The sequence below is a fragment of the Podarcis muralis genome, chromosome 18 (genome assembly GCF_964188315.1).
Source record: "Podarcis muralis chromosome 18, rPodMur119.hap1.1, whole genome shotgun sequence".
NCBI lineage: Eukaryota > Metazoa > Chordata > Lepidosauria > Squamata > Lacertidae > Podarcis > Podarcis muralis.
Genome location: NC_135672.1, coordinates 8,438,533 through 8,466,077, shown reverse-complemented (window position 1 = coordinate 8,466,077; position 27,545 = coordinate 8,438,533). Strand labels below are relative to the sequence as shown.

Genomic DNA, 27,545 nt, shown 5'->3' with positions numbered 1-27,545 from the left:
CTAGACCGGATGCTCAGTATATCTCTAATTAAAACGGATGGGGCCGGACACCTCCTCCCCACCCACGTATCTCGTTGCTCCCCCAATCCCCGGCGGCGCACAAAAGCAAAGCAATTAAAGCCGGCTTTCAGTGGGTTTAAGCTTTCTGCAGATTGCCACCGGGGCGCGGCGTTGGAAATTAAAGCGCAAAATACCTTGGAGAGCGACGCCGCGCGGAAGCGAAGTCATCGCGCGCGGCTAGTTGGGGGCGCATAGCCTGAGACATCGATTTATCCGGGGAGAGGGAGGGTGGCGGGGATGGAGGGGAAGAAGAAGCGAGGCGGATGAAGGCCGGGTTGGATTCCTCGGGTACCGCACTTGCAGCCAGCTCGTCCTCCGAAGCGCTGCTTCTCGGAGCTCAGGCGTTTGGCACCCGAAAGAGAGGCTTTGTGCGTAAAGCGAGGATGCGCCGCTGGGGATTTGGAGAGAACGTTTTGAGCGTCAAAGGCAGTAAGTAGAGAAATTTGCTTCTCTGGGGATAACGGCATGGCTGTGGTTGTGCAAATGCCCCCCCTTTACCCAGCACAATGATGATGGCAGGGAAGCTGTGATATGATTCTGTGGGGTACGGGGAGCTCTGCGGCTTTTCAGCTGAGCATCTTTGTGGAGCTGTCGGAACGGAGAACCTGAGATCTCGCTGGGAGGGAGGAAAAGGATTGGCGGAAGAGATAACATGGCACTTGCTTTTACAGCGTTAAGGGAGCTCTCCGCTCCGGGAAAGGATGGTTCTAAATCGGCTCGGCTTTCTGTCCAGGGAGACAGAGAGCCCGGAAGAAAAGGGAATGATGGAGGAATCAAGGCCGTATTGCGCGACGCGCAGCGCAGCCACGCTGAGCATTTAAGATGGCCCATTTTGGTGCGTTTGAATGCAGCCTTGTTGCTTCAGTCTCTGCAATCTCTGAGTAATGCCAGTGATCTGCTGCCCAAGCATAGCAGCTTTCTCTAGAGGCAGAGCCCTTCCAGGCTGGTGTGGAACATGTCTTTAGCACGAGAATCATAATGTATTAGCGGCGGGCTCGTTCTGTTTTGGGATGTCTCCCCAATGCTACCCAAAACCACTGCTTTCTGGAGAGGCTGCAGCGCACCCAAGGGGCCCAGAATTAAACCCAAGCATATGTGCTGTGAAAAAGGTGTGCGGTTTTCAGCAGAAAGTTGCAGGGCTGGAAACAAAGGCGTGTGGCTGCCCCAAAACCCTTGCAAGAGCAAGTATAGAAAATGGAATTAGGCACAGATACCCCAATAGCATCAGGAGTGCTAATCATCACCCGCGTGCAAAATAATGTCGGGAGGACCCCCAAAGATTCTAGTCCTCATCATCTTTAACAAAGACCCTTTGTTAAATAGGAACGCAGGAAGCTGCCAGACCATTTAGCTAAGTATTGCTACACTTAAGAAAGGTAAAGGACCCCTGGATGGTTCAGTCCAGTCAAAGGCGACTATGGGGCTGCGGCGCTCATCTCGCTTTCGGGCCGAGGGAGCCGGCGTTTGTCCGCAGAGAGCTTTCCGGGTCATGTGGCCAGCAGGACTAAACCGCTTCTGGCACCATGACGGAAACCAGAGTGCACAGAAACACAGCCGTTTACCCTCCCGCCACAGCGGTACCTATTCATCTACTTGTGCTGGTGTGCTTTTGAACTGCTAGGTTGGCAGGAGCTGAGACAGAGCAACAGGAGCTCACCCCATCACAGGGATTCGAACCGCCGACTTTCTGATCGGCAAGCCCATGAGGCTCAGGGGTTTAGACCACAGCGCCACCCACGTCTACACTAGCTGGTAGCAAACAGATGAGTCTTTTCCAGCTGTGAACAGTGGTTCATGAAACATTGCTTTCAATTCCCAGCAAAGCCCAACAATGTAACTGCATTGCTCACATTCAGGTCATGTTTATCTTGCCTTCTTCACTCCTTCCAGCCCTTCTCCAAATAAGTTTTATGTTGTAAGCTCCTTGGGGACAGGGAACTGCCCTGTACTACTTTGGTAAAGGAAGTCCTGACTGTTAGGTACGGTCGTGGCCGACTCTGGGGTTGCAGCGCTCTTCTCGCTTTATTGGCCAAGGGAGCCAGCATACAGCTTCCGGGTCATGTGGCCAGCACGACTCTGGCAAACCAGAGCCGCACACGGAAACGCCGTTTACCTTCCTGCCGGAGTGGTACCTATTTATCTACTTGAACTTTGATGTGCTTTCAAACTGCTAGGTTGGCAAGAGCTGGGACCGAGCAATGGGAGCTCACCCCGTTGCGGGGATTCGAACCACCAACCTTCTGATCGGCAAGTCCTAGGCTCTGTGGTTTAACCCACAGCGCCACCAGCGTCCCTTGAACTACTTTGGTACATTGTTGCTAACTGCTTGCAGTGGTTCTCAACCTTGGGTCCCCAGATCTTTTTGGCCTACAACTCCCATCATCCCTAGCTAACAGGACCAGTGGTCAGGGATGATGGGAATTGTAGGCCAAAACATCTGGGGACCCAAGGCTGAGAAAGGCTAGCTTAGAGGGTTTCCTTACAATCAAGTGGTATGTAATTTCTGTGACATAAAATGAACATAAGAAAAGCCTAATGGATCAGGCAAATGGCTTGTCTAGTCCAGCACCCTGTTATCACAGCGGCCAGGGGGACACGGGTGGCACTGTGGTCTAAACCAAGCCTCTTGGGCTTGCCGATCGGAAGGTTGGCGGTTCGAATCCCTGTGACGGGGGTGAGATCCCGTTGCTCTGTCCCAGTTCCAAAGGTATGGTGGACTTTATTGATGTTCAATTATCTCAAGTGGGTCTCAGGGTAAACAACAACAACAACTCTGCCCTAAAGGTTCTGGGACCAGCACAGGAGGTTGGAAAAATGTGGAATGAAAACTGTAGCTGATTCGACATCAAACAAAAATATGTATTGACTTGCATTCTTTGTTGTGTGTCGCTTTGAGCATATATGAAAGGAAAAGCAGTATACAAATCTAATAAATAATAAACTTATTACTGTATTCCAAACGTTGACTGCGAATGATTTACTTTACCTCAGGGACGCGGGTGGCGCTGTGGGTAAAAGCCTCAGCGCCTAGGGCTTGCCGATCGAAAGGTCGGCGGTTCGAATCCCCGCGGCGGGGTGCGCTCCCGCTGCTCGGTCCCAGCGCCTGCCAACCTAGCAGTTCGAAAGCACCCCCGGGTGCAAGTAGATAAATAGGGACCGCTTACTGGCGGGAAGGTAAACGGCGTTTCCGTGTGCGGCTCTGGCTCACCAGATGCAGCTTGTCACGCACACACTGGAGAGCCAGTGTGGTGTAGTGGTTAAGAGTGGTGGACTCATAATCTGGTGAACCGGGTTTGATTCCCCGCTCCTCCACATGCAGCTGCTGGGTGACCTTGGGCCAGTCACACTTCTCTGAAGTCTCTCAGCCCCACGCACCTCACAGAGTGTTTGTTGTGGGGGAGGAAGGGAAAGGAGAATGTTAGCCGCTTTGAGACTCCTTCGGGGAGTGATAAAGCGGGATATCAAATCCAAAAAACTCTTCACGCTGGCCACGTGACCCGGAAGTGTCTCTGGACAGCGCTGGCCCCCGGCCTCTTGAGTGAGATGGGCGCACAACCCTAGAGTCTGTCAAGACTGGCCCGTACGGGCAGGGGTACCTTTACCTTTACCTTTTAATGTAAATGGTTCCCCTCTCTATTATTCCCCCCCCCAAAAAAAATTTGCATCTTCTTTTACAGACTGAGCTCAAGAGCAAGTTAACTTTGCTGTGCTGCCGAATCCTTTATCCGAAGCAACATGGGGACTACCGAGGCCACCCTACGTATGGAAAACGTGGATGTGAAAGAGGAATGGCAGGACGAAGACTTCCCCAGGTTGGTTCCTGCAGTTGTTTGTTATTTTTAATTTATTTAAGAAAGGGACGCGGGTGGCGCTGTGGGCAGTGGCGTAGCGTGGGTTGTCTGCACCCGGGGCAAGGCAAGTAATTTGCGCCCCATAACCCGTGGATTTGCGCCCCCTAACCCGTGGATTTGCGCCCCCTAACCTGTGGATTTGCCCTAACCCCAGATGTTGCGCCCGGTGCGGCCGGCCCCCCCTGCACCCCCACGCTATGCCACTGGCTGTGGGTAAAACCTCAGCGCCTTGGGCTTGCCGATCGCATGGTCGGCGGTTCAAATCCCCGCGGCGGGGTGAGCGCCTGTCATTCGGTCCCAGCTCCTGCACACCTAGCAGTTCGAAAGCACCCTTAAGTGCAAGTAGATAAATAGGTACCGCTTTATAGCGGGAAGGTAAACGGCGTTTCCGTGTGCTGCGCTGGTGCTGGCTCGCCAGAGCAGTTTCGTCACGCTGGCCACGTGACCCGGAAGTGTCTCCGGACAGCGCTGGCCCCCGGCCTCTTAAGTGAGATGGGCGCACAACCCCAGAGTCGGACACGACTGGCCCGTATGGGCAGGGGTACCTTTAAGCAGCTTATGCCCTCCCCATGCAAAAAATATGCAAGCAGCCGTTGCTATACTCAAAATTTGGGGTTGGCTTTTGCAGCCCAAGGGATGGGGGTGGCGCTGTGGGTTAAACCACAGAGCCTAGGACTTGCCGATCGGAAGGTCGGCGGTTCGAATCCCCACGATGGGGTGAGCTTAGCCTATTATTCCCCTTCCTTCCCTTCCCTCCCCCTCCCCTTTTTATGAAGATTACCCGCTCTGGGATCCCACAGCTAATTCTCCCCTGGTCTCCTCGCTGGCCCAAATAGGACGAACTTAGCCAGCTAGCCCTGGGGATCATCAAATGTTTATTGGGTGGATTTCCCCCCTAAATTGATTTTTGAATTCTGAATTTATTGTTATTCACGTTTTATGCTATATTTTATGCTGGGGTTTTTTTGTTTTTGTTCTTAATAATTTTTATTAAGTACAAATTAGAAAACGTACATATTTACAACAAAAGAAAATATAAAGGAAAAAGAAAATATAACCAAGGGAAAAAAATTAGAGAACACTTTGCCTCTTTTCATATTTACAGTTATTTATACCTCTATAAAATGCCATTCACAATAAAGGAGTGAAATGAAAGATAAGATATCAGAAAAAAGAAGAAAAAAGAACAAAGAAAAGTTAAAGAAGTAAAAGAAAAGGATCATAGGTGAAAAATTTTAAAAGTAGATAAGTATTCACTATACATAGCCGTTTAATAATAATAATAATAAATTATGCTGTTTTTTGTTGCATCAATTAAGTGTTTTAAATTTGTTGTTAGCCGCCCTGAGCCCGGTTTTCTGAACCAGGAACGGCAGGGTATAAATTATTATTATTATTATTATTATTATTATTATTATTATTATTATTATTATTAAAATGAAATGGGTTCGATGAGGGCGCATGGGCATTGACAGCTGTAATCTAACATGGCCCAGGGGAGTAAAGACATCATTTCTGCATGGAGCACCCTTCTCACTGAGATCCTATTGATGGCCACAGTGATTCTGTCTTCCTGAGACAGTAGTCTCCCTGTTTAGTGCCAGCTGCCAAGGCAAAATTCGCTGGAGCAGATGGAACCAACAAGTCATGCCATCTCCTGTCTTCCTTTCCACTGCATCATTAGCTGAGTGCTCTGTCTATGAAAGGCACAGCTGCAGAAGAGACTAAGAAACGCCTTTTTTAGTCACTGGTAAGGTGGACCATAAAGAAGGCTGGTCGCCGAAGAATGGGTGCTTTTGAATTCTGGTGCTGGAGGAGACTCTTGAGAGTCCCATGGACTGCAAGAAGATCAAACCTCTCCATTCGGAAGGAAATCAGCCCTGAGTGCTCACTGGAAGGACAGATCCTGAAGCTGAGGCTCCAAGACTTTGGTCACCTCATGAGAAGAGAAGACTCCCTGGAAAAGACCCTGATGTTGGGAAAGATGGAGGGCACAAGGAGAAGGGGACGACGGATGATGAGATGGTGGGACAGTGTTCTTGAAGCTACCAGCATGAGTTTGACCAAACTGCGGGAGGCAGTGGAAGACAGGAGGGCCTGGCGTGCTCTGCTCCAGGGGGTCACGAAGAGTCGGATATGACTAAGCGACTAAACAACAACTACAAGGCATGGAAGGGCCTATTATTCAGTGGGAAGGCACGGGCTTTGCAATGCAGAATATTTTGAGTTCAATCCTTTATTAATTCATATCCTGCCTTTCTTCCCCTTAGGGCAAAACATGCCCATGATTGAGCAAAAGTTTTGTTTTGTTTTTTAAAGGTAAAGGACCCTTGGACAGTTAAATCCAGTCAAAGGCAACTATGGGGTTGCAGCGCTCATCTCACTTTCAGGCCGAGGGAGCCGGCCTTTGTCCGGGTCACGTGGCCCGTGCTTTTTTTCTGGGGGTACGCAGGGGTACCCATGCCCCAAACATTTTGTGAATCTAAGTTTGGCCTCATTGAGGGGCTGTATTTCAATGTGAGTAGGAAAATGAAACTACAGTGGTACCTCGGGTTACATACACTTCAGGTTACAGACTCCGCTAACCCAGAAATAGTACCTCGGGTTAAGAACTTCGCTTCAGGATGAGAACAGAAATTGTGCTCCGGCAGTGCGGCGACAGCGGGAGACCCCATTAGCTAAAGTAGTGCTTCAGGTTAAGAACAGTTTCAGGTTAAGAACGGACCTCCGGAAAGAATTAAGTTCTTAACCCGAGGTACCACTGTAATGATATTAATAATAATAATAATAATAATAATATATAATAATTTAATATTTAATATTTATTATATATTATATACAGTCATACCTCATGTTACATTTGCTTCATGATACGTTTTTTCAGGTTGTGTCCCATGGCGACCTGGAAGTACTGGAAAGGGTTACTTCCGGGTTTCGCCACTCGCGCATGCGCACAAGTGCTAAATTGCGCTGCGCACCTGTGCAGATACGGCACTTCAGGTTGCGGGCTTTTCAGGTTGCGAACAGTGGTACCTCCGGTTAAGAACTTAATTCTTTCCGGAGGTCCGTTCTTAACCTGAAACTGTTCTTAACCTGAAGGGTTACATACACTTTAGGTTACAGATGCTTTGGGTTACAGACTCCACTAACCCAGAAATAGTACCTCGGTTTAAGAACTTTGCTTCAGGATGAGCACAGAAATCGGGCTCCGGCGGCGCGGCAGCAGCAGGAGGCCCTATTAGCTAAAGTGGTGCTTCAGGTTAAGAACAGTTTCAGGTTAAGAACAGACTTCCGGAACGAATTAAGTACTTAACCTGAGGTTCCACTGTATATATATAAAATAATTTATAAGCCATGTGGTCAGACATTTTTAACGGCCGGATCGGCAGGAAGCCTTTGAGATGGGAAAACGATGTCTGGGAAAGGGAGGCTTTCCCTTTTTCAAGAACCAAAATGAAGCAAAGAGGAATGGAGCTTGTGTAATTACGTCAGCACCTCCCGAACGTATGCGCTCATGCGCTTAGCAGATATTAATCCATCTGGCCGCGCAGGTCCCGAGTGGCCAGTACGGCAAGAGGGAATCCGGGCGAGGCAAACCAAGCCGTTTGCCAAAAGCTGGGCTAAATTAATACGTCTTCTAACAAACGGGGTAGGTTGGGGGAGAGGACGTTTCCAGCCCCCGGCCCCCCCACCAGATGCAAAGGAGATGTGCAGAATGACATGTTCCGGGGAGGCATACAGATGTGGAAAGATCCCACCCCAAAAGAGGGTTTTAAGTGTCTGTCTTGGCTGCCTGAGAGATGCCGGTCCTATTACCAAGCCCGAGTGATGCTCACGGATGCTGGGATGCAGGGAGCATGCTCAGTAGGCTGCTGTGCCGGCAAGATTAGAGGAGGCAGGCACCATAACAGCAGCGGAGAGGGAAGCATCATATGATCGGCGCAGCCCGAAATGGTGACACATGATCAGCTGGGTCGATTCAAGAAAGTCCAGAGGAGAAGAGAGGGGCGGAGAGGGAGAATAGGTATAAGCGCAGGCCGAAAGGAGCGGCGAAGCTTTTGAGACTGGAAACGGGGAGTTCTCGCAGTCAAGGTAAAGGAAAGAAACCTTCCTTTCTCTCCTCTGCGTCCATTTATAGCCTTAATCTCCCCTTCCATATACAGTGCGGAGCCAAGACAGATGCGTCTATTGACGTTGCTGCCGCTGCTTGGATGCTAAAAGCGTAGAGGTCAAATTTGCCCCTCTAAATAACCTGCTGGTGTGCTTACAATTTCCCATCTTGTGCTTCCCCTTCTATGTTATTGCAGAGATGGGTGTAAAAGAAAAATTGCTGTTTTGTTTAAAAATGAAATGTACCTTTGAAACAAGCATATTTCGTAACACACAACCACTGGTTTAGGAAGGGGAGGGTGGGATTATGCAGTAATCCACGTAATTGCATCAGTTATTTTGCTTCTGTCAGCCTTATGCTAAAGCCTGGAGAAAGAAGGGCAGGATAGGTGCTGCCCTTTGTGGCTTTGACTCTATCATGGCTGGGGGGGGGGGTGATTTTTCCACCCTCCCGACCGGTAGAGATTTGGAATCGTTTGGGCTTCATCTTTTAAATATCTCCAGTGCTCAGAATGTGAACTAGTTTGGTTAACAAAGTTCGCTGAATTGGTTTCCCCCCAGAATTGCCCAAAAATGTGAATTAAGTTCGCTTTGGGCATAAAACCTTGAATAATTTCGAGTTCATTTTCTTCCATGTCTGTATGTGGTTTGTTGGTTTTTTTTTACCCTTTAGGCTCCAAATGTTGTTGGATTCTCAACTCTCATCAGCCCCTGAAGCCAGCATGACCAATGGTTAGGGACGATAGGAGCTCATCAGTTCTCTGTTTACTGTATCTGTAAGATACGTCTGGGATTTCCAAAACATAACTGGCATTCTGCCCTTGTTGTAAACAGCATCCGGGCGAAAATGGCTGAAATGTCCGGGAAAATCTGGACGTACGGCAGCCCATGTCAGAAGTGTCAATTTTGGCAAAATTCATTAAAAATAGCTCACAAACTTCTTGTTGAGATTTTGCAAAAGGTTCAACAACTTTGTTTCCAGATTTTTACTTTTTGAAATATGGCTGAAAGGTGATTGGGTGTGTGTGTGTTACTATTAATCATTACATACTGTTTATTGTCTTTGTTTATCTCCACCACCACCCTTTCTTTTTCTTAGTAAAATTTGCAGATAAAAATAATAATTTCAGAAAAGGGCGTTGGACACCACCTGAAAGGAAATATCTGCGTGTTATCTGGTGTTCACAACCAATTGTTAATTGAAAAAGGAAAGAAAGCATAAGACTGAGCTGGAAATACTTTTTACATTTCTCTCTCTCTCTCTCTCTCTCTCTCTTCTTCCCCCATCATCCAACCTATAGACCTCTCCCAGAAGAGGCAGGGATGGAGTCTCTGGGAAGCCCAGCTGAAGATGCCCTCTGTAAGTACGGGTTCAGGTGGGGCCCAACTGCACTCTCTCCCAACACAACACATTGGAACAAATGAGATATACCGCATTTTTTGCTCTATAAGACCACAAGACGCACCTAGTTTTTGGAGGAGGAAAACAAGAAAAAAAATATTCTGAATCTCAGGAGCCAGAACAGCAAGAGGGATCGCTGCGCAGCGAAAGCAGCGATCCCTCTCCCTGTTCTGGCTTCTGGGATAGCTGCGCAGCCTGCATTCGCTCCATAAGACGCGCACACATTTCCCCTTACTTTTTAGGAGGGAAAAAGTGAGTCTTATAGAGCAAAAAATACGGTAGATGATAAAATGGACAGAAACTTAAATGGGGGTGGCAGAGAACTGCAGAGTTGAAGGGATCCTAAGGGTCATCCAGCCCAACCCTGTGCAGTTCTGGAATTTTGAGCACAAGAGCACAGGATAGCGATTCAGGGGCTGGAGGACCACAAGTCAACACACAAACACCAAAGGCGCTTTCAGGAGACAGATGGTGTGCTAGATTATGTCTGGAAGCGGTTGCAGGATGGATGGCAGCTAACAGATTGAGGTTGAATCCTGACAAGTACTGTTTTGGGGGACAGGAGGCGGGCAGGTGTGGGGGACGCCCTGGTCCTGAATGGGGTAACTATGCCCCCGAAGGACCAGGTGCGCAGCCTGGGGGTCATTTTGGATTCACAGCTGTCCGTGGAGGCGCAGATCAATTCTGTGTCCAGGGCAGCTGTCTACCAGCTCCACCTGGTACGCAGGCTGAGACCCTCCCTGCCCACAGACTGTCTCACCAGAGTGGTGCATGCTCTGGTTATCTCTCGCTTGGACTACTGCAATGCGCTCTACGTGGGGCTACCTTTGAAGGTGACCCGGAAACTGCAACTAATCCAGAATTTGGCAGCTAGACTGGTGACTGGGAGTGGCCGCCGAGACCACATAACACCGGTCTTGAAAGACCTACATTGGCTCCCAGTACGTTTCCGAGCACAATTAAGTGTTGCCATTGACCTTTAAAGCCCTAAACGGCCCAGTAGACCTGAAGGAGCGTCTCCACCCCCATCGTCCAGCCTGGACACTGAGGTTCAGCGCCGCAGGCTTTCTGGCGGTTCCCTCCCTATGTGAAGTGAAGTTACAGGGAACCAGGCAGAGGGCCTTCTCGGTAGTGGCGCCTGCCCTCCCATCCAGATGTCAAGGGAATAAACAACTATCTGACTTTTAAAAGACATCTAAAGGCAGCCCTGTTTAGGGAAGTTTTTAATGTTTATTGCTGTATTATGTTTTTAATATTCTGTTGGGAACTGCCCAGAGTGTCTGGGGAAACCCGGCCAGATGGGCAGGGTATAAACAATAAATTATTATTATTATTACAGTGGTACCTCTGGTTACGAACTTAATTTGTTCCAGAGGTCCATTCTTAACCTGAAACCGTTCTTAACCTGAGGTACCACTTTAGCTAATGGGGCCTCCCGTGACCTGATACATGCTGGGGAAAGAAATATGAATTTCTTTTCTTTATTTCTTGTAATTTATACTTATACATCATGCAAAGAAGCACTGAATAAAATGAACAAATAATACAAAATCAGAAGAAAATACAAAAGCAAAATTACAAGGATATAAACATAATAACCTAGTTAGTTAGAAGTCGCTTTATTCTTTTTCGGTATTATTTTTCCTTCTTCATTTTCCTTTTTTAAGGAGAATATAATGTTTTATATTTTTGATTGTAGTTTAGGGGCAAGAAATATGAATTTCATGCTCACAGGGTCTGCATTCGTGGTGGTGGACCAAGAACGAAACGTTGGGGTTGTAATGGATAGCTCAGTTAAGACGTTAATTCGCTGTACAAGTTACTTCTGAACTGGCTCTTTCCCTCCTCTTTCCAAATGTAAATCCGCAGCTCCTCCGAACACGTTAAATTTTAGTAACGGGGCTCATCACAAGCGGAAGACGCTCGTCGCCCCAGAAATCAACATTTCCTTGGACCAGAGCGAAGGCTCTCTCCTGTCAGACGATTTCCTGGACACCCCGGACGACCTGGACATTAATGTCGATGACATCGAGACCCCTGACGAGACCGATTCTCTTGAGTTTCTTGGGAATGGGAACGAACTGGAATGGGAGGGTAAGTAAAGGGGAATTTTTAAAAACCCTCCACAATATTTTATGCATTTTCATACAGCTTCGAGATGACAGCTGAGGGCAAGAAGGAGCTGAAAAAGTGGGGGGGGATGCAAATAGGTGGAATATCACCTACAGACACCCTCACCTATTGGTACCCCCTATAGTCCTAAATACCTGTAGTGATGGGGAAGAAATTTGGTTATTTCTGTTTGATGTTTTATTGTGTTTTTAATATTCTGTTGGGAGCTGCCCAGAGTGCATAGCTGTCAAGCGTCCCTTATTTGGCGGGACAGTCCCTTATGCCAGCGCTGTGTCCCGCTGCTGTCCCTTATTGATGATGTCCCTTAAATTTCCCGGGTTTCAAAGGAAGCAGCTCCTCTCCCTCCCTCCGTGCCGGCCAACTGTGTTGCTTGGCTGTGTTGCTCACCCAATAAGGAGTCTAAGAACGACTGGGGGGGGGAGCTTGCATGCCTTGTGCTGATCAGATCGGCCGCGTTGCCTGGGGACTCGCCTTTGCTCAGCGCTTCCCAGCGGAGAGGTGACGGTGGTTTTCCTTGCTGCATCCCCTTTGCCGGGTTGCTGCGCTGTGGGAACTACCGCTTGAGGCTTCGTTTGGCTGCTGGTTGACTAAAATCCCTTATTTTGGCTGCTGATCCCTTATTTTCGAGGCTGCTGGTCCCTTATTTTCAAATCTGTAAGTTGACAGCTATGCCAGAGTGGCGGTATAAATGATTAATAATAATAACGGACAACGTGATCAATTTGGTTAAGGCAACCACTTGTGATATTATCCCTTAATACTCGTGATATGTCCCTTAATACTCGTCTCCCAAACACTTTCTGTACAATCGAGCCTTGCTAGGGATGGTCTTTGTGAATTCCCCCCTCAGACGACACTCCTGTGGCCACGGCCAAAAACATGCCGGGAGACAGCGCGGACTTATTTGGAGATGGAGCTGTGGAAGGGGGCAGCGCCACAAACGGCCGCCTGTGGAGAACGGTCATCATTGGGGAGCAGGAACACCGAATTGACCTTCAGATGATCAAGCCGTACATGAAAGTGGTGACACACGGAGGTGAGGAGCTCAAGGGGGGCTTGCAGAATTATTATTATTATTATTATTATTATTATTATTATTATTATTATTACATTCGGGGAGGGGAGGATTTGTGTCGCTGGGTGTGCAGATGGGTCAGTTAAGATGTGCATTTGGCAATACAGTGGTACCTCGGGTTAAGTACTTAATCCGTTCCGGAGGTCCGTTCTTAACCTGAAACTGTTCTTAACCACTTTAGCTAATGGGGCCTCTTGCTGCTGCCGCTTCGCCGCAGCACAATTTCTGTTCTCATCCTGAAGCAAAGTTCTTAACCCAAGGTACTATTTCTGGGTTAGTGGAGTCTGTAACCTGTAACCTGTAACCTGAAGTGTATGTAACCTGAGGTACCACTGTGTTCATTTGATGGATGTATGGCGGTTAACAGATTGAGGTTGATCCCTGAGAAGACGGAAGTACAGTGGTACCTCGGGTTAAGAACTTAATTTGTCTGTTCTTAACCTGAAACTGTTCTTAACCTGAGGTACCACTTTAGCTAATGGGGCCTCCTGCTGCCGTCGCACGATTTCTGTTCTCATCCTGAAGCAAAGTTTTTAACCTGAGGTACTATCTCTGGGTTAGCGGAGTCTGTAACCTGAAGCGTCTTTAGCCTGAAGTGTCTGTAACTCAAGGTACCACTGTACTGTTTTCGGAGAACAAGGGGTGAGCAGGTGTGGAGGACTCCCTGGTCCTGAATGGGGCAACTGTGCCCCTGAAGGACCAGGTGCGCAGCCTGGGAGTCATTCTGGACTCACAGCTGTCCATGGAGGAGCAGGTCAATTCTGTGTCCAGGGCAGCTGTCTACCAGCTCCATCTGGTACGCAGGATGAGACCCTACCTGCCCGCGGACTGTTACCGTGTTTTGTAACCCATGTTTTGCATACCGCCAAAGCAGTATATAAATGCTCAGGACAAATAAAAACAAAACAAAGTCCTTTTGCCAGCCCATTTCACGTCCAGCTCAGCTCCCCAACCCACTTTAATTAATTGACGTCTGTTTTTATGCATTTTGTGTTGTTTTTATGATGTTAGCTGCTCTGAGCCCGGCCTTGGCTGGGGAGGGCGGGATAGAAATAAATTATTATTATTATTATTATTATTATTATTATTATTATTATTACAGTGGTACCTCAGGTTACATACACTTCAGGTTACATACGCTTCAGGTTACAGACTCCGCTAACCCAGAAATAGTACCTCAGGTTAAGAACTTTGCTTCAGGATGAGAACAGAAATCGTGCTCCGGCGGCACGGCGGCAGCAGGGGGCCCCAATAGCTAAGGTGGTGCTTCAGGTTAAGAACAGTTTCAGGTTAAGAACGGACCTCCGGAACAAATTAAGTACTTAACCCGAGGTAGTAAAAGGTAAAGGGACTCCTGGCCATTAGGTCCAGTCGCGGACGACTCTGGGGTTGCGGTGCTCATCTCGCTTTGCTGGCCGAGGGAGCCGGCATACAGCTTCTGGGTCATGTGGCCGGCAGGACTAAGCCGCTTCTGGCGAACCAGAGCAGCGCACGGAAACACCGTTTACCTTCCCGCCGGAGCGGTACCTATTTATCTACTTGCACTTTGACGTGCTTTCGAACTGCTAGGTTGGCAGGAGAAGGGAGCGAGCAACGGAAGCTCACCCCGTTGCGGGGATTCGAACCGCCGACCTTCTGATCGGCAAGTCCTAGGCTCTGTGGTTTAACCCACAGCGCCACCCGCGTCCCTAACCCGAGGTACCACTGTATTATTATTATTATTCGTTTCCTGTTTCTCTCCCAGGTTATTACGGGGAAGGACTGAACGCCATCATCGTCTTTGCTGCCTGCTACCTGCCGGACAGCAGCCTGCCGGATTATCATTACATCATGGAGAACCTTTTCCTGTGAGCGACTTTTTCTTGCCTTCTGCTTGGAACGGAAGAGGGGAAACTCGCTTTTAAGCTCCATTTGGATGAATTTCCCTCGCACCTCCTTTGCTTGGCCACGTCAGGCTGGTGATGGATTTGTTAAAATCGGGAAGGGTGGCAGTGCTGCGGGGGCATTTTGGAAACTGCCCTCATTTCATTCGAAACACTTTTGCCCCCAAAGCCCAAGCTCTGCAAAAAGTCATCACCTGGCTACAGCCGGGGATTTCACCAATCCACATCCCAACATTATTATTTTTATTAAAAATTATTCATCCTTTTCAAATTTATACATTTCACTAGTTTTAAAATCATTTTAACATTTCGAAACTCGGCTTCCTTCCTCCTCTTTCTGCGGTTCCTTAAATCAATTTTTAATATCTTCTGCATCTCCAAATCAACTCAATTTACTCATTTATTCATCTACTTTAAATATACATGCTTATAAAACTGCAGGTTATTATTACAATAAGCCTGCCAATGTTTTCATCTCTTTACAATTGATCTGCAAATATTCAGTAAGCCATTTCCATTCTTTTATAAAAAGTTTGCTATCTCGATTTCTTATTTTCCCCGGTAAGTTTGGCCATTTCTGCTTATTCCGTAAGTTTTTGTATCCATTCCTCCTTTGCTGGGACTTCTGCTTCTTTCCATTTTGGGGCGAGTAACATTCTTGCCGCTGTAGTGGCATACATTACAGTGGTACCTCGGGTTAAGTACTAAATTCGTTCTGGAGGTCCGTTCTTAACCTGAAACTGTTCTTAACCTGAAGCACCACATTAGCAGGGGCCTCCTGCTGCTGTCGCGCCACTGGAGCATGATTTCTGTTCTCATCCTGAAGCAAAGTTCTTAACCCGACGTACTATTTCTGGGTTAGCGGAGTCTGTAACCTGAAGCGTATGTAACCCGAGGTACCACTGTAATAAGTTTCTATGCTGTTTGGGTAGTTCTGTTCGTATAATTCCCAAAAGAAAAGCTTCTGGGTTTTGTTTGTTTTTACAAATGTTATTTTAAACCTCCTTTTCAACATCCTTTATTTATTTTTCTGTCTCTGCTGTCCCCTCTCAACTAACCACTAAGTTAGATAATGGTAATAATCTTCATAATTTTATTAATTATATGCTGTCCATCTGACTGGGTTGCCCCCAGCCAGCAAGTCGCAGCGGTTCTCAACCTGTGGGTCCCCAGATGTTGTTGGACTACAACTCCCATCATCCCTGAGCTCTGGCCTTGCTAGCTAGGGGTGATGGGAGTTGTAGTTCAACAACATCTGGGGACCCACAGGTTGAGAAAGGCTGATTTAGAGCAACTGTTTTTTCATTTTTTCTGCTGAGGATCGTGGTCCATGGATCAGCCTATGTACCCCTTACCAAATGCATTCTCTGTGTGTTCATGTATGTACACACAGAAATGGAGGATGCCCTGGTCCTGAATGGGGTAACTCTGCCCCTGAAGGACCAGGTGCGCAGCCTGGGGGTCATTTTGGACTCACAGCTGTCCATGGAGGCGCAGGTCAATTGTGTGTCCAGGGCAGCTGTCTGCCAGCTCCATCTGGTACGCAGGATGAGACCCTCCCTGCCCGCAGACTGTCTCGCCAGAGTGGTGCATGCTCTGGTTATCTCCCGCTTGGACTACAGCAATGCGCTCTATGTGGGGCTACCTTTGAAGGTGACCCAGAAATGACAACTAATCCAGAATGTGGCAGCTAGTCTATGGACTGGGAGTGGCCGCTGAGACCATATAACACCGGTCCTGAAAGACCTACATTGGCTCCCGGGACGTTTCCGAGCACAATTCAAAGTGTTGGTGTTGACCTTGAAAGCCCTAAATTGCCCAGTACAGCGGTACCTCAGGTTACATATGCTTCAGGTGGTGCTTCAGGTTAAGAGCAGTTTCAGGTTAAGTATGGACCTCCAGAACAAATTAAGTACTTAACCTGATGTACCACTGTATACCTGAAGGAGCGTCTCCACCCCCATCGTTCTGCCCGGACACTGAGGTCGAGCTCGAAGGGCCTTCTGGTGGTTCCCTCCCTGCGAGAAGCGAAGTTACAGGGAACCAGGCAGAGGGCCTTCTCGGTAGTGGCACCCGCCCTGTGGAACACCCTCCCACCAGATGTCAAAGAAATAAATAACTATCTGACTTTTAGAAGACATCTGAAGGCAGCCCTGTTTAGGGAAGCTCTTAATGTTTGATGCATTACTGTATTTTAATATTTTGCTGGAAGCTGCCCAGAGTGGCTGGGGAAGCCCAGCCAGATGGGCGGGGTATAAATTCTTATTATTGTTATTATTAATTATCTGCTTCTGGTTTTCTAACAGGTATGTGATAAGCAGCTTGGAGTTGCTAGTGGCAGAGGATTATATGATTGTGTACATGAACGGTGCCACGCCACGCCGGAGAATGCCAGGGATCGGCTGGTTGAAAAAATGCTACCAAATGATAGACAGAAGGTGAGGTTTGTGGACTGAGTCCATGCCAATGGGCCACGTCTTACAGGGGATGAGGATGACCGGTTACATACATGTGTTTGTGTGTGCGTCAGTTTATTTATTTCATAAATTTTATACACCACTAGTCTGTAAAAAAACCACACCAAACAAACCTTCAAAGCGGTTTTACAAAAAAACACATATATTGTAAGAACTGAAGTCTAATAATACAGTGGTACCTCAGGTTACATACGCTTCAGGTTACAGACTCTGCTAACCCAGAAATAGTGCTTCAGGTTAAGAACTTTGCTCAGGAAGAGAACAGAAATCGTGCTCTGGCAGCGCAGCAGCAGCAGCAGCAGCAGGTGGCCCCATTAGCTAAAGTGGTGCTTCAGGTTAAGAACAGCTGGAGACAAAGTTTGGAGACAAAGTTTGGGAAACCCTGATTTAAAACTTATTGAAAGGGTTCAAAAATTACTTGCAAAGATATGCAAGAGAAATCGTGTGTGTGTGTGTGTGTGGGACGCGGGTGGCGTTGTGGGTTAAACCACAGAGCCTAGGACTTGCCGATCAGAAGGTTGGCGGTTCGAATCCCCGCGACGGGGTGAGCTCCCGTTGCTCGGTCCCTGCTCCTGCCAACCTAGCAGTTCGAAAGCACATCAAAGTGCAAGTAGATAAGTAGATAAGTAGGTACTGCTCCGGCAGGAAGTTAAAGGGCGTTTCCGTGTGCTGCTCTGCTTCGCCAGAAGCGGCTTAGTCATGCTGGCCACATGACCCAGAAGCTGTACGCCGGCTCCCTCAGCCAATAAAGCGAGATGAGCGCCGCAACCCCAGAGTCGGTCACGACTGGACCTAATGGTCAGGGGTCCCTTTACCTATATATATAGATATATAGATATGGCAAGGGTCACCAATGTTGTTGGACTCCAAGTCCCATCATTCCTGACCATTGATCATACTGGCAGGGGCTGATGGGAGATGGAATCCAACCACATCTGGCATACAGATTCACTAGCTTTTTTTTTTTTTTTTAAAACCCTCTTGTTTTTACACAGTAAAATAGAAAGCTTCCAGAATCTGAGGGAGAGGAGATGAGAAATTAAATTGATATTGCGTTTATGTCTGAAGGTTTGCATCTGGCGCAGAACTAATGCACGACCAAAGGCAACTGCTCATATCTGTTCTTACACCTCCCTGCCTTCTGATTTTTAACACAGGTTGCGGAAAAACCTGAAAGCGCTGATAATCGTTCACCCGTCGTGGTTCATTCGAACGGTCCTGGCTATATCGAGGCCATTCATCAGGTATGAGCAGCCGAGAGGATAGCTGCCTTGAAGCCGGTAAAACATGTCTGACACCTCTCTGGGTGGTTTCGACTACAACTCCCATCAAGCTCCAGCCAGCACGATGGGAGTTGTAGTCCAAAAACATCTTTCTCTAAATTTAGCCCACCCCTCATGCTCCAAAGACTGCTAAGAGAAGTCCCAGCATGATGGACGTAGGTCCTGCTATCCAAACATAAGGCAAATGCTTCGTCAGGAGAGTGTTCACATAACAAGTCAATGATTTCCATTGATTCTTATGGGGAAATTTCTAATGCGTTCCCGCCCGTGGAATTTTGACCCCAAAATGATGGGAAACCTGGGGAACCCTCCAGAACCTTGTAAAGGGCAAATAAGGAAGGGAGAAACGCTCTCTTATTCTCCCGCTCTCTCCCTGTTCCTCCCAGGAGTTTCTGGCAAAACGGTTTCAGCAGACCAGCAAAACACAAAAGACTTGTTTTAAGTCTGCTTATTTATTTACAGCATCACATACAGGTCTGGCCATTTGGATATCTGAATCTGCAGTGTGTGTAGTGAGGTTTGGGTACTAATTCCTCACGTTTGGATAAGTGAATTATTGTACAATGACCTCTTTCGCAGAATTGCAGAGTTGGAAGGGACCGCGAGGGTAATCTAGTCCAATGCAGGAATCTTTTGCCCAACATGGGGCTCAAACCCACGACCCACATGTACAACCTTTCAAACCAAGGTAGCATGGTAGCTTAGTGAATCAGAGACGGACCCAGACAACCCCAGGCTCAAACTCTGTGTTGTCACAATTTCTCAGACTAACCTGTTTTGTGAAGATAAATGGGGGAAGCCATCAGGATAGAATACTAAGAGGAATAACATAATAATGGGTTGCAGTCAACTATTTTTACTCAAGAGTAGACCCCTTGAAATTAATGGACCGTAGTTGGCCATGTCCATCAATGGCTCTACTCTGAGTAGGATTAACATTGGATTCAGCCCAATGATCATAATAATAGGTTGGATTCAATGTTAGCCCTAGTATGAGACCCACGAAAATTGATGGACAAGACTTTAATTTCAGTGGGTCTACTCTGAGTAGGGCTTCGTTGGCAACAACCAGGTGGGGATGGTTCCGTATCATTGGATGCTAAATATAACATTTGTATTCCAGAAATTCTAGAACACAGGTTACCAGGCCTTTTTCTTCTCCCTGCAAATGACCCCCGTTCTGAACTTCACTCTCTATATGAAAGCAGTTTCACGCCACCACCCCAAGTGGTTGACTTTCAAGGGGGTCCAGGGTTAATTGCAACACCCTGCAAAGGCCACACTGTGGCCCCCATGGCAGTAAACGAAAGATCAAACGAAAAGAACGTCTTACCAGTTAGAATCTTTAATAATCACAGTGCAAGAACAAAGAACACATCTCCTAGAAATGGCGGTGCTCCCAGTTAAGGATTCCACCCCTTGCCATCCCTATTAATCTATGTCACTCCTACGTCTTGTAATCTGAGTTTGTACCTGCTGCTCTTTCTGTTCTAACACTTTCTGAACTCTCCGTTTCTTTGGAAAAGGAGGGTGGATGCTGTCCAGACAGAGACTGTGAATCTGTTAACTCTCTTCTAGTGTTTCTTCTGCTAGCCGTTCCCCATCCTGTATTCCCCAGCTACTGCCTTCTGAACTGTGCCCCTCTGCAAACCACTGTTCCAGATCTATATTGTCCTCCTACTCCTGGAAAGATTCGGGATCAGGGGGAGAGGGTGGCTCCCACCGTTCCTCCTCAGCGCAGCTCTCCTCAGCACAGTCCCTGACACACACACTAAGCTAGATTTTAGAAAAAGAAAATTGTGTGGCCGTGGGAGAAGCTGTGCCTAACATGTGGAAATACTCTTTCCTAGTGTGAAATTCATCAATAAAATCCAGTACGTTCACACCTTGGAGGAACTATCGCAGAGCATTCCCATGGAACATGTCCAGATTCCAGACTGTATCCTACAGTAAGTATTGGGCGATACCTTGAAACAGCATTGTCTTCCTGCACTGCCTTGTGATTCTGTGATTCATATACTTCTTCTTCTTTGGCGATCACTCGTCGCCGAGTAAGATCGTCTTCCATAATATTGGTTCCTGGGCGGGAGTTGGGGATCACGGTGTGGATTTGCCAAGCGTGCCTTCCTCTTAGCACGTTTCTCTCTTGCGTTCTGAGTACGAAAAGCTTGCCCTGTCGCTCAACATCCAAAAAAACCCAAAGTGCTGCACGAACAAATACAAAACAACCCCTCTGCAGCGCCACAAATCCAACTCAATGGTGTAATGTTGGAAAATGTCAATCACTTCTCCTACCTGGGCAGTTATCTTTCCACAAGGCCCGACATTGATGCCGAAATCCAGCACCGCCTGAGCTCTGCAACTGCGGCTTTCTCCCGATTGAAGTGCAGAGTGTTCGAGGACCGGGACATTCACAGGGAAACCAAAATGCTTGTTTACAAAGCTATTGTACTACCAACCTTACTGTATGCTTGTGAAACATGGACCACTTATAAACGCCATCTCCAACTCCTCGAAAGATTCCATCAACGGTGTCTCCGAAAAATCTTACAGATCACTTGGGGAGACAGGCGAACTAATATCAGTGATTCATATACAATGAAGGGTGGTTGGAGGGGCCAAGAGGGACCGTGACATGTATGTGACATGTAATTCTACTCTTATGTGACATGTATGTGACATGTAATCCTACTCTTATTGATCCAAAGCAGAACTCCAACGTAGAGTTAGCAGAGTAAAAACACGTTGCAGGATTCACAAAAAATAGACCAGAGGCAATTGTATTTCATACAGTGTGCAAGGTCAGAGAATTCCAACAAAAAATGGAAAAGGTAGCAGAAGCAGTTCCCATGTTCATCCGTGGTTAGGAACAGAAACCAGTCAACGCATCTTGTTTCGTCCTTTGCTTTACATTGGAATGAATTTAAGTTACGTAAGTAAGCGGGTTGCGCTGTGGGTTAAACCACAGAGCCTAGGACTTGCCGATCAGAAGGTTGGCGGTTCAAATCCCTGTGATGAGGTGAGCTCCCGTTGCTCGGTCCCTGCTCCTGCCAACCTAGCAGTTCGAAAGCACGTCAAAGTGCAAGTAGATAAATAGGGACCGCTCCAGCAGGAAGGTAAACGGTGTTTCTGTGCGCTGCTGTGGTTCGCCAGAAGCGGCTTAGTCATGCTGGCCACATGCTCGCCAATAAAGCGAGATGAGCGCCGCAACCCCAGAGTCGGCCACGACTGGACCTAACGGTCAGGGGTCCCTTTACCTTTAAGTCACATTAAACAGTGGACAGCGAGACAGATAACGTAGTACTTTACACAAACCGACATGCAGAAGTACAGGAAAAGCGTCGATTGCGACAAACTCAGATCGCAGGCTTCTTACGTCCCCAAGAGGTTTCTTTCGTTGGCAATATGTTCATTTGCAATTTGTCGCTTATTGGGAATTTGTTGGTTTTAAGCCAGTTGTGAACCATGTTTTTTTTCACAGTTCTAAACACTTTGTTTCAGGTTTGAAGAAGAGCGGAACAGAGCGAGAAAAGAAAGGTAGGTTTTCCCCTTTTTGTGTATGCTAGGAAAGAGGCCATTATCACACAGTTGCCCAGGGTATATTGTCATTTTACATTGCTCCTTCAGGCATAACTGGCTATTTCAAAATACAATTTATCCCTAACAGGGCAGAAGAGAAACAGGACACAACTGTGAGAGAGAGGTAAGTCTCTTTCCATGTTATTGCGGATGCATTATATAAGGGGGAAATGGTTTGCAAAGCTCTGTATATTAGGCAAAATTGCATACAGATACATCTATTAGGATTCCCACCCCCCACCCCCTAAAATGCTGATGAATATTCAGGAGAATTCATTTTTTAAACACACATACACACAAAGTTACGTGGAAATGAAGTGAGATGAACTTTAGATTGGAAACATGAAAAATGGAGAGAAACCAAAATTGATAGATTCACCTACCGTATTTTTCGCTCTATAAGATGCACCAGACCACGAGATGCACCTAGTTTTTGGAGGAGGAAAACAAGAAAAAAAATATTCTGAATCTCAGAAGCCAGAACAGCAAGAGGGATCGCTGTGCAGTGAAAGCAGCAATCCCTCTTGCTGTTCTGACTTCTGGGATAGCTGCGCAGCCTGCATTCGCTCCATAAGACGCACACAAATTTCCCCTTACTTTTTAGGAGGGGGAAAGTGAGTCTTATAGAGCAAAAAATACGGTACATCTTAGGAGCCTATACAACACAAAACTGGATGTAGGTTTTATTTTATTTGTTTTTTATCTTATATTTTGGAAATGTACATCCAGGGTTTTTTAAATTTAAATTAGTGGGGCCTTAAGCTATAGCTTGTTTAGCTTATATGTAAAACCGGCACTGGAGCAGACCACTGAAATGAAAGGAACTTAATTAGTTGCAACCTTTAATTTCAATGGGTATACTCTGAGTAGGATGAACATTGGATAGTTTTTGCCAGAAGACGAGCTGCATCAGAATGGAGCCAGGGCTGCATGCAACAGATATGGGGCAGAACAGAAATTGACAGAGGGCCTTCTCGGTAGTGGCGCCCACCCTGTGGAACGCCCTCCCTTCAGATGTGAAGGAAATAAGCAGCTATCCTATCTTTAAAAGACATCTGAAGGCAGCCCTGTTTAGGGAAGTTTTTAATATTTAATGCTGTATTGTTTTTAACACTTGATTGGGAGCCGCCCAGAGTGGCTGGGGAAACTCAGCCAGATGGGCGGGGTATAAATAAATTATTATTATTATTATTATTATTATTATTATTATTATTATTATTACATCCCTAGTGCAATTTTTTTAATAAAAAAAATTATCCTTGAGAGATGCTGCAGACATTCCTTATTTTAAATCAACTCAACCCATTAAGAGTCCCCTAGAACAGGTTTACTAATCTGCTTGTAATATTCTGCCTCTTCAGATGCAGAACTACGAGGTTTAACAAGCACACACCGTTTTCTAAATTTATTAACTATTTTGTCTGTCTTCCCAAACAGGCCTACATTGCCAGCAGATGATCAGGAAACAAGGTGTGGGTTTGTTCTATTTATTTATTTTTAATCACATTCAGAATTTAGTTACCTATCGTTTACCTAACCCCCTGAGCCTCTTGGGCTTGCCGATCAGAAGGTCGGCAGTTCAAATCCCCGTGACGGAGTGAGCTCCCGTCGCTCTGTCGCGGCTCCTGCCAACCTAGCAGTTCAAAAGCACGCCGGTGCAAGTAGATAAATAGGTACCCCTCTGGCGGGAAGGTAAACGCCGTTTCCGTGCACTCTGGTTTCCGTCACGGTGTCCCGTTGTGCCACAAACAGTTTCGTCCTGCTGGCCACATGACCCAGAAAGCTGTCTGCGGACAAACGCCGGCTCCCTCGGCCTGAAAGCGAGATGAGCGCCGCAACCCCATAGTCGCCTTTGACTGGACTTAACTGTCCAGGGGTCCTTTACCTTTTACCTATACACCCACAATAAAACACCAGTCTGGAGGGACCCTTGATAATTGACAATCAGCAGTCTCTTAAGTATTCACTGGGCCTGTGTGGTGTAGTGGTTAAGAGCGGTGGACTTGTAATCTGGTGAACCGGGTTCGCTTCCCCGCTCCTCCACATGCAGCTGCTGGGTGACCTTGGGCTAGTCACACTTCTCTGAAGTCTCTCAGCCCCAGTCACCTCACAGAGTGTTTGCTGTGGGGGAGGAAGGGAAAGGAGATTGTTAGCCGTTTTGAGACTCCTTCGGGTAGTGAGAAAGCGGGATATCAAATCCAAACTCTTCTTCTTCTCTCTCCTTCCACCATTTAGCATGTCCTGAATGAAGGGAAGAACACATAGACCTACAGAACGACCCAGACCGATGCATTACCCATTGTAAAGTGACCTTCCTGGTGTTAAGACCACACGACCATCCTCAGTTCCATCCAACCAAGGAATCAGCCTTTCTGTCTTTGCCTAAAAGGTATTCCATTGCACACAAGAACAAACAGCACTTTCCAACAAAGGCTCTGAGTGGCAAACCCCTTGCTGAGAGATGCAAGCACCTCCCATCTTTAAAAAGCAACAACGTCGGGATATTACAAAATCCAGCCTAAAATGGAGAATTCCGGTTTATACATCGAAAGCCTCCTTCGTTGGGTTGCTGCAGGTCAGCATAGCGACATCGGGATGGAAAAGCACACATCCATTCTTAATTCCTTGCTGGACGCATCTGAAAGGAAATTGTTGCTCTGTGCATTCATTGGGCCAGGAAGAACTGCGGAAGCAAACTTTCGTCCCCTTCTGAATGAAGTTTCTGCATGCCTGTTCCAGTACAGATACAGAGCACCTACCTGGGTTTTTTGCCTCATCCGTTTCCCAAATGCACCCCTGGCGCTATTTTTTTTTACCACTTGAGCTCATGGTGAATTCTCACTCGGGAAATGATGTACAGATCGGTTTTATTTTTCGCATCCTCTCTCCTGAATGGTTCTGTCCCTGAATCTTGGGTACCAAATATCGCAAGTCTTGTAAGAATGCCCATTCATACACTTGTCAGTGTAAAGATGCAAATATACTCACAGGGCGGTGGGATTTGCACAGATTTAGTCAGTTTCAGAACACTGGACAATCACCTCCCCCTGAATTCTGCCTCCAAACATCTGAGGCAAGATGCAAGCACATGAAAACACAGTCCACATTTCCTCAAGCAAGGAGAACTTGAGTCAGATGGTCAGTTTAGAAAGTGCACACATTTAGAACAGGAAAATAAATATGCAACATGACTTAAAAACACTTTTTCTAAAGCCACATATCTTCCGCCCTAATGAACATGGGAGTGGCTCCCATTTTATCCTAGAAAAACGACAGCAAAACCCTGCAAGACATTTAGGTTAGGTTGAAGGATCACAGCTGAGTAGAAATTTGAACCCAGGTCTCTGTGGTTAGAATCACACGATTCACTTCCCGCACTGATGTTGCAGGACAGGAAGGCAATTCACTCACACAAAATCCTGGGATCAGGAGAAAAGGTAGCGCATGCACACCCATGCACACACTTAGATTTAATCTATGCACTTAAAATGTGACCCAGTCATTTCGATCCAAGAAGAACAGAAAACCCTGAAGTCCACATTCAGATAGTTGCTGTTTTGGTTGTCCATACAGTTCCACACCAGAGGGCAGCAGTGGCAAAATGACATGTGCAAGCTTGATTTTCCGGGGAGTCTTCCAAATGCCAGCGTAACAGAAGGCTTCCTTTGCTTTCGTGTGTCTGCAGAGGAGCGTGGAACAGTTGGCTTGCCCGTTTTTCTTCTCATTGAGACGTAACACCTAACCCTGAACAAGTAGGCAGGAGAGCTTGCGACGTAATGGGGATCAATCTTCAACAATGGCTTTAAAGGACGTTTGCGAAAGAAAGGAATCTAGCCCTATCTGCAGAAGCTTTGGGAATGTCTTCTTTGCATAGCAAAATGCGTGAGTTCCTGAACACTTCAATCATACCTCCCTACTGACAATGGAAGTAGAACCTTACGAGCAGATGTGTTCCCAACTGCAAATGATCAAACATCTGGGAAATGTACGGTTTGCAATCATTTCTAAAAACTTCTCTCTCTCTCTTTCGTGGACGGAACATTTACAAAAGCAAAAAGAGCTGCAAAGACATCTATCAGTTTGGATATGAAATAGTCTCAACTGGATTGTTTGAAAGTGTATTTTAAGCTGGGAGGGAGGGGTAGAAAACATGACAGCTGACACGCGTATATCAGGATACGCTGGGAACTGCATTGAGGACTGTTTACATGCTCTTCCACCATTCTACAAAGAGAAACGTGGGACGTATTGGCAGTCTCCAAAGAGACTCATTCAGGACCACAGATTTGCACAACCTTCTCTGGAATCAAATGGGGTGACAATTCTTTGCGATATCTTTCTCCGGTTTCTCTATGCTTGGTTTTAAAAGTCCGTGTTTGCCTTGTAATCGTGGGCACCAGAGGGAAGAATATGGGGCTGCTTGGTTTTAAAGCAGGGATGGGTAATCTGTGGCACTGCGGATGTTGGGACTACATATCCCATCATCCTTGACCATTGCCCAAGTTGGCTAAAGCTGTTGGGACTTGCAGTCTGACATCATCTGGAGGGTCAAGTGTTCCCCTATCCCTGGGTTACTGCTAAAGAGGAGGAAATGTGTCCCCACCCACAAAGTGAAACGAGCGTGGTTTGGGGAAATGGCCTTAATCCCAGTCTGTAATGGTTAAACTTACTGAACCAAACCTATATCTGAAATCTCTACGGATGATCTATCAGTGGCTTTTACAGGTTTTATTTCTCCATCGGCTTCACTATGAATGAACAAGCTTGCTTGTGCCCAAAGAGAAAATTGTGCCTGATTTGCTCCTCCTGCAACCAACTGTTGGTGTTCCGTGGTTTCTCTTGCTCCCAAAAAGGACCTAAGTTCTATCCCAAGTTCGGTCTTGGTTTAGCACTCATGTTTTATTTGGGGGACTCAGATTTAACATGGCATCAGGACTTAAGGAGGAGCAGAGCGGGCGTGATTTCTGTCTGGGCACCAGGGCCAAATTTTGGATTGCTGTTGCGTGTGAAACAGGCCACAGGCCACATTTGCACATGACTAAAGGCATGCTAAACCATGGTTTGGCCAACTAAACCATGGTTTCGTCAACAAACGACAAGCCGTCTCACAGGAAAGCAGAGAAACATGGCTTGTTTCTCCAAAGCTGCTCCTGGTCTTGGGCCTCTGCAAGTAGGCTGTCCATACAAAGCATGGTTAAACAAGGTTGTTGGGTTTCTACGTAATGCCAACCTCTCGTTTAAAACAAGCCATGGTTCATAAGCCAACATCAAAACGGCTTCACATCGTGGTTTATTAACAGAACGCAAAACAAGGTTAGTCTGCTGGGCTGGGTTCATATGTTTAAACCATGACCCAGTGTTATGTGTGAACTGAGGCGATATTGGCTGAATGCTGCAAAGCAGAATATCAGGTCTTTTGGTCAACACTTGGGAGGGTGAGTTTTTAAAAAACAAAAGGGCACTACAGAATGAACACAAGGGACGACCCACTAAACGTCCAAGGCAAGCCACACCAAAATTCAGAAACTGAATTCAACGTGGCTTCTACAGAAAATTTCCCCAGGTGCTGTACTTACCTGAAGTCTATGTACCGTATTTTTTGCTCTATAAGACTCACTTTTTCCCTCCTAAAAAGTAAGGGGAAATGTGTGTGCGTCTTATGGAGCGAATGCAGGCTGCGCAGCTATCCCAG

General features: G+C 46.8%; 2 protein-coding genes across 3 annotated transcripts in view; both read left to right on the top strand.

Annotated features, from left to right (window-relative positions):
* Positions 1-27,545, top strand: part of LOC114588392 (nicotinamide riboside kinase 2) — a 58,152-nt gene that overhangs the window by 7,371 nt on the left and 23,236 nt on the right. The gene's annotated exons all lie outside the window — the stretch shown is intronic.
* On the top strand, positions 20-27,531 carry ATCAY (ATCAY kinesin light chain interacting caytaxin). 2 transcript variants are annotated; one of them, XM_077921829.1, is made up of 13 exons: positions 20-489; positions 3,738-3,872; positions 9,323-9,381; positions 11,293-11,517; positions 12,407-12,592; positions 14,376-14,478; positions 16,821-16,952; positions 18,149-18,235; positions 20,125-20,223; positions 21,776-21,811; positions 21,942-21,977; positions 23,291-23,323; positions 24,089-27,527. In XM_077921829.1, the coding sequence occupies exons 2-13, from the start codon at positions 3,796-3,798 to the stop codon at positions 24,096-24,098; spliced, it is 1,083 nt and encodes a 360-aa protein (XP_077777955.1). In that variant the 5' UTR covers positions 20-489; positions 3,738-3,795; the 3' UTR covers positions 24,099-27,527. The 2 variants fall into 2 exon arrangements, with proteins under 2 accessions (XP_077777955.1, XP_028569413.1); XM_028713580.2 differs by lacking the exons at positions 20-489; positions 3,738-3,872 and adding an exon at positions 7,793-8,003 and having other exon boundaries at positions 24,089-27,531.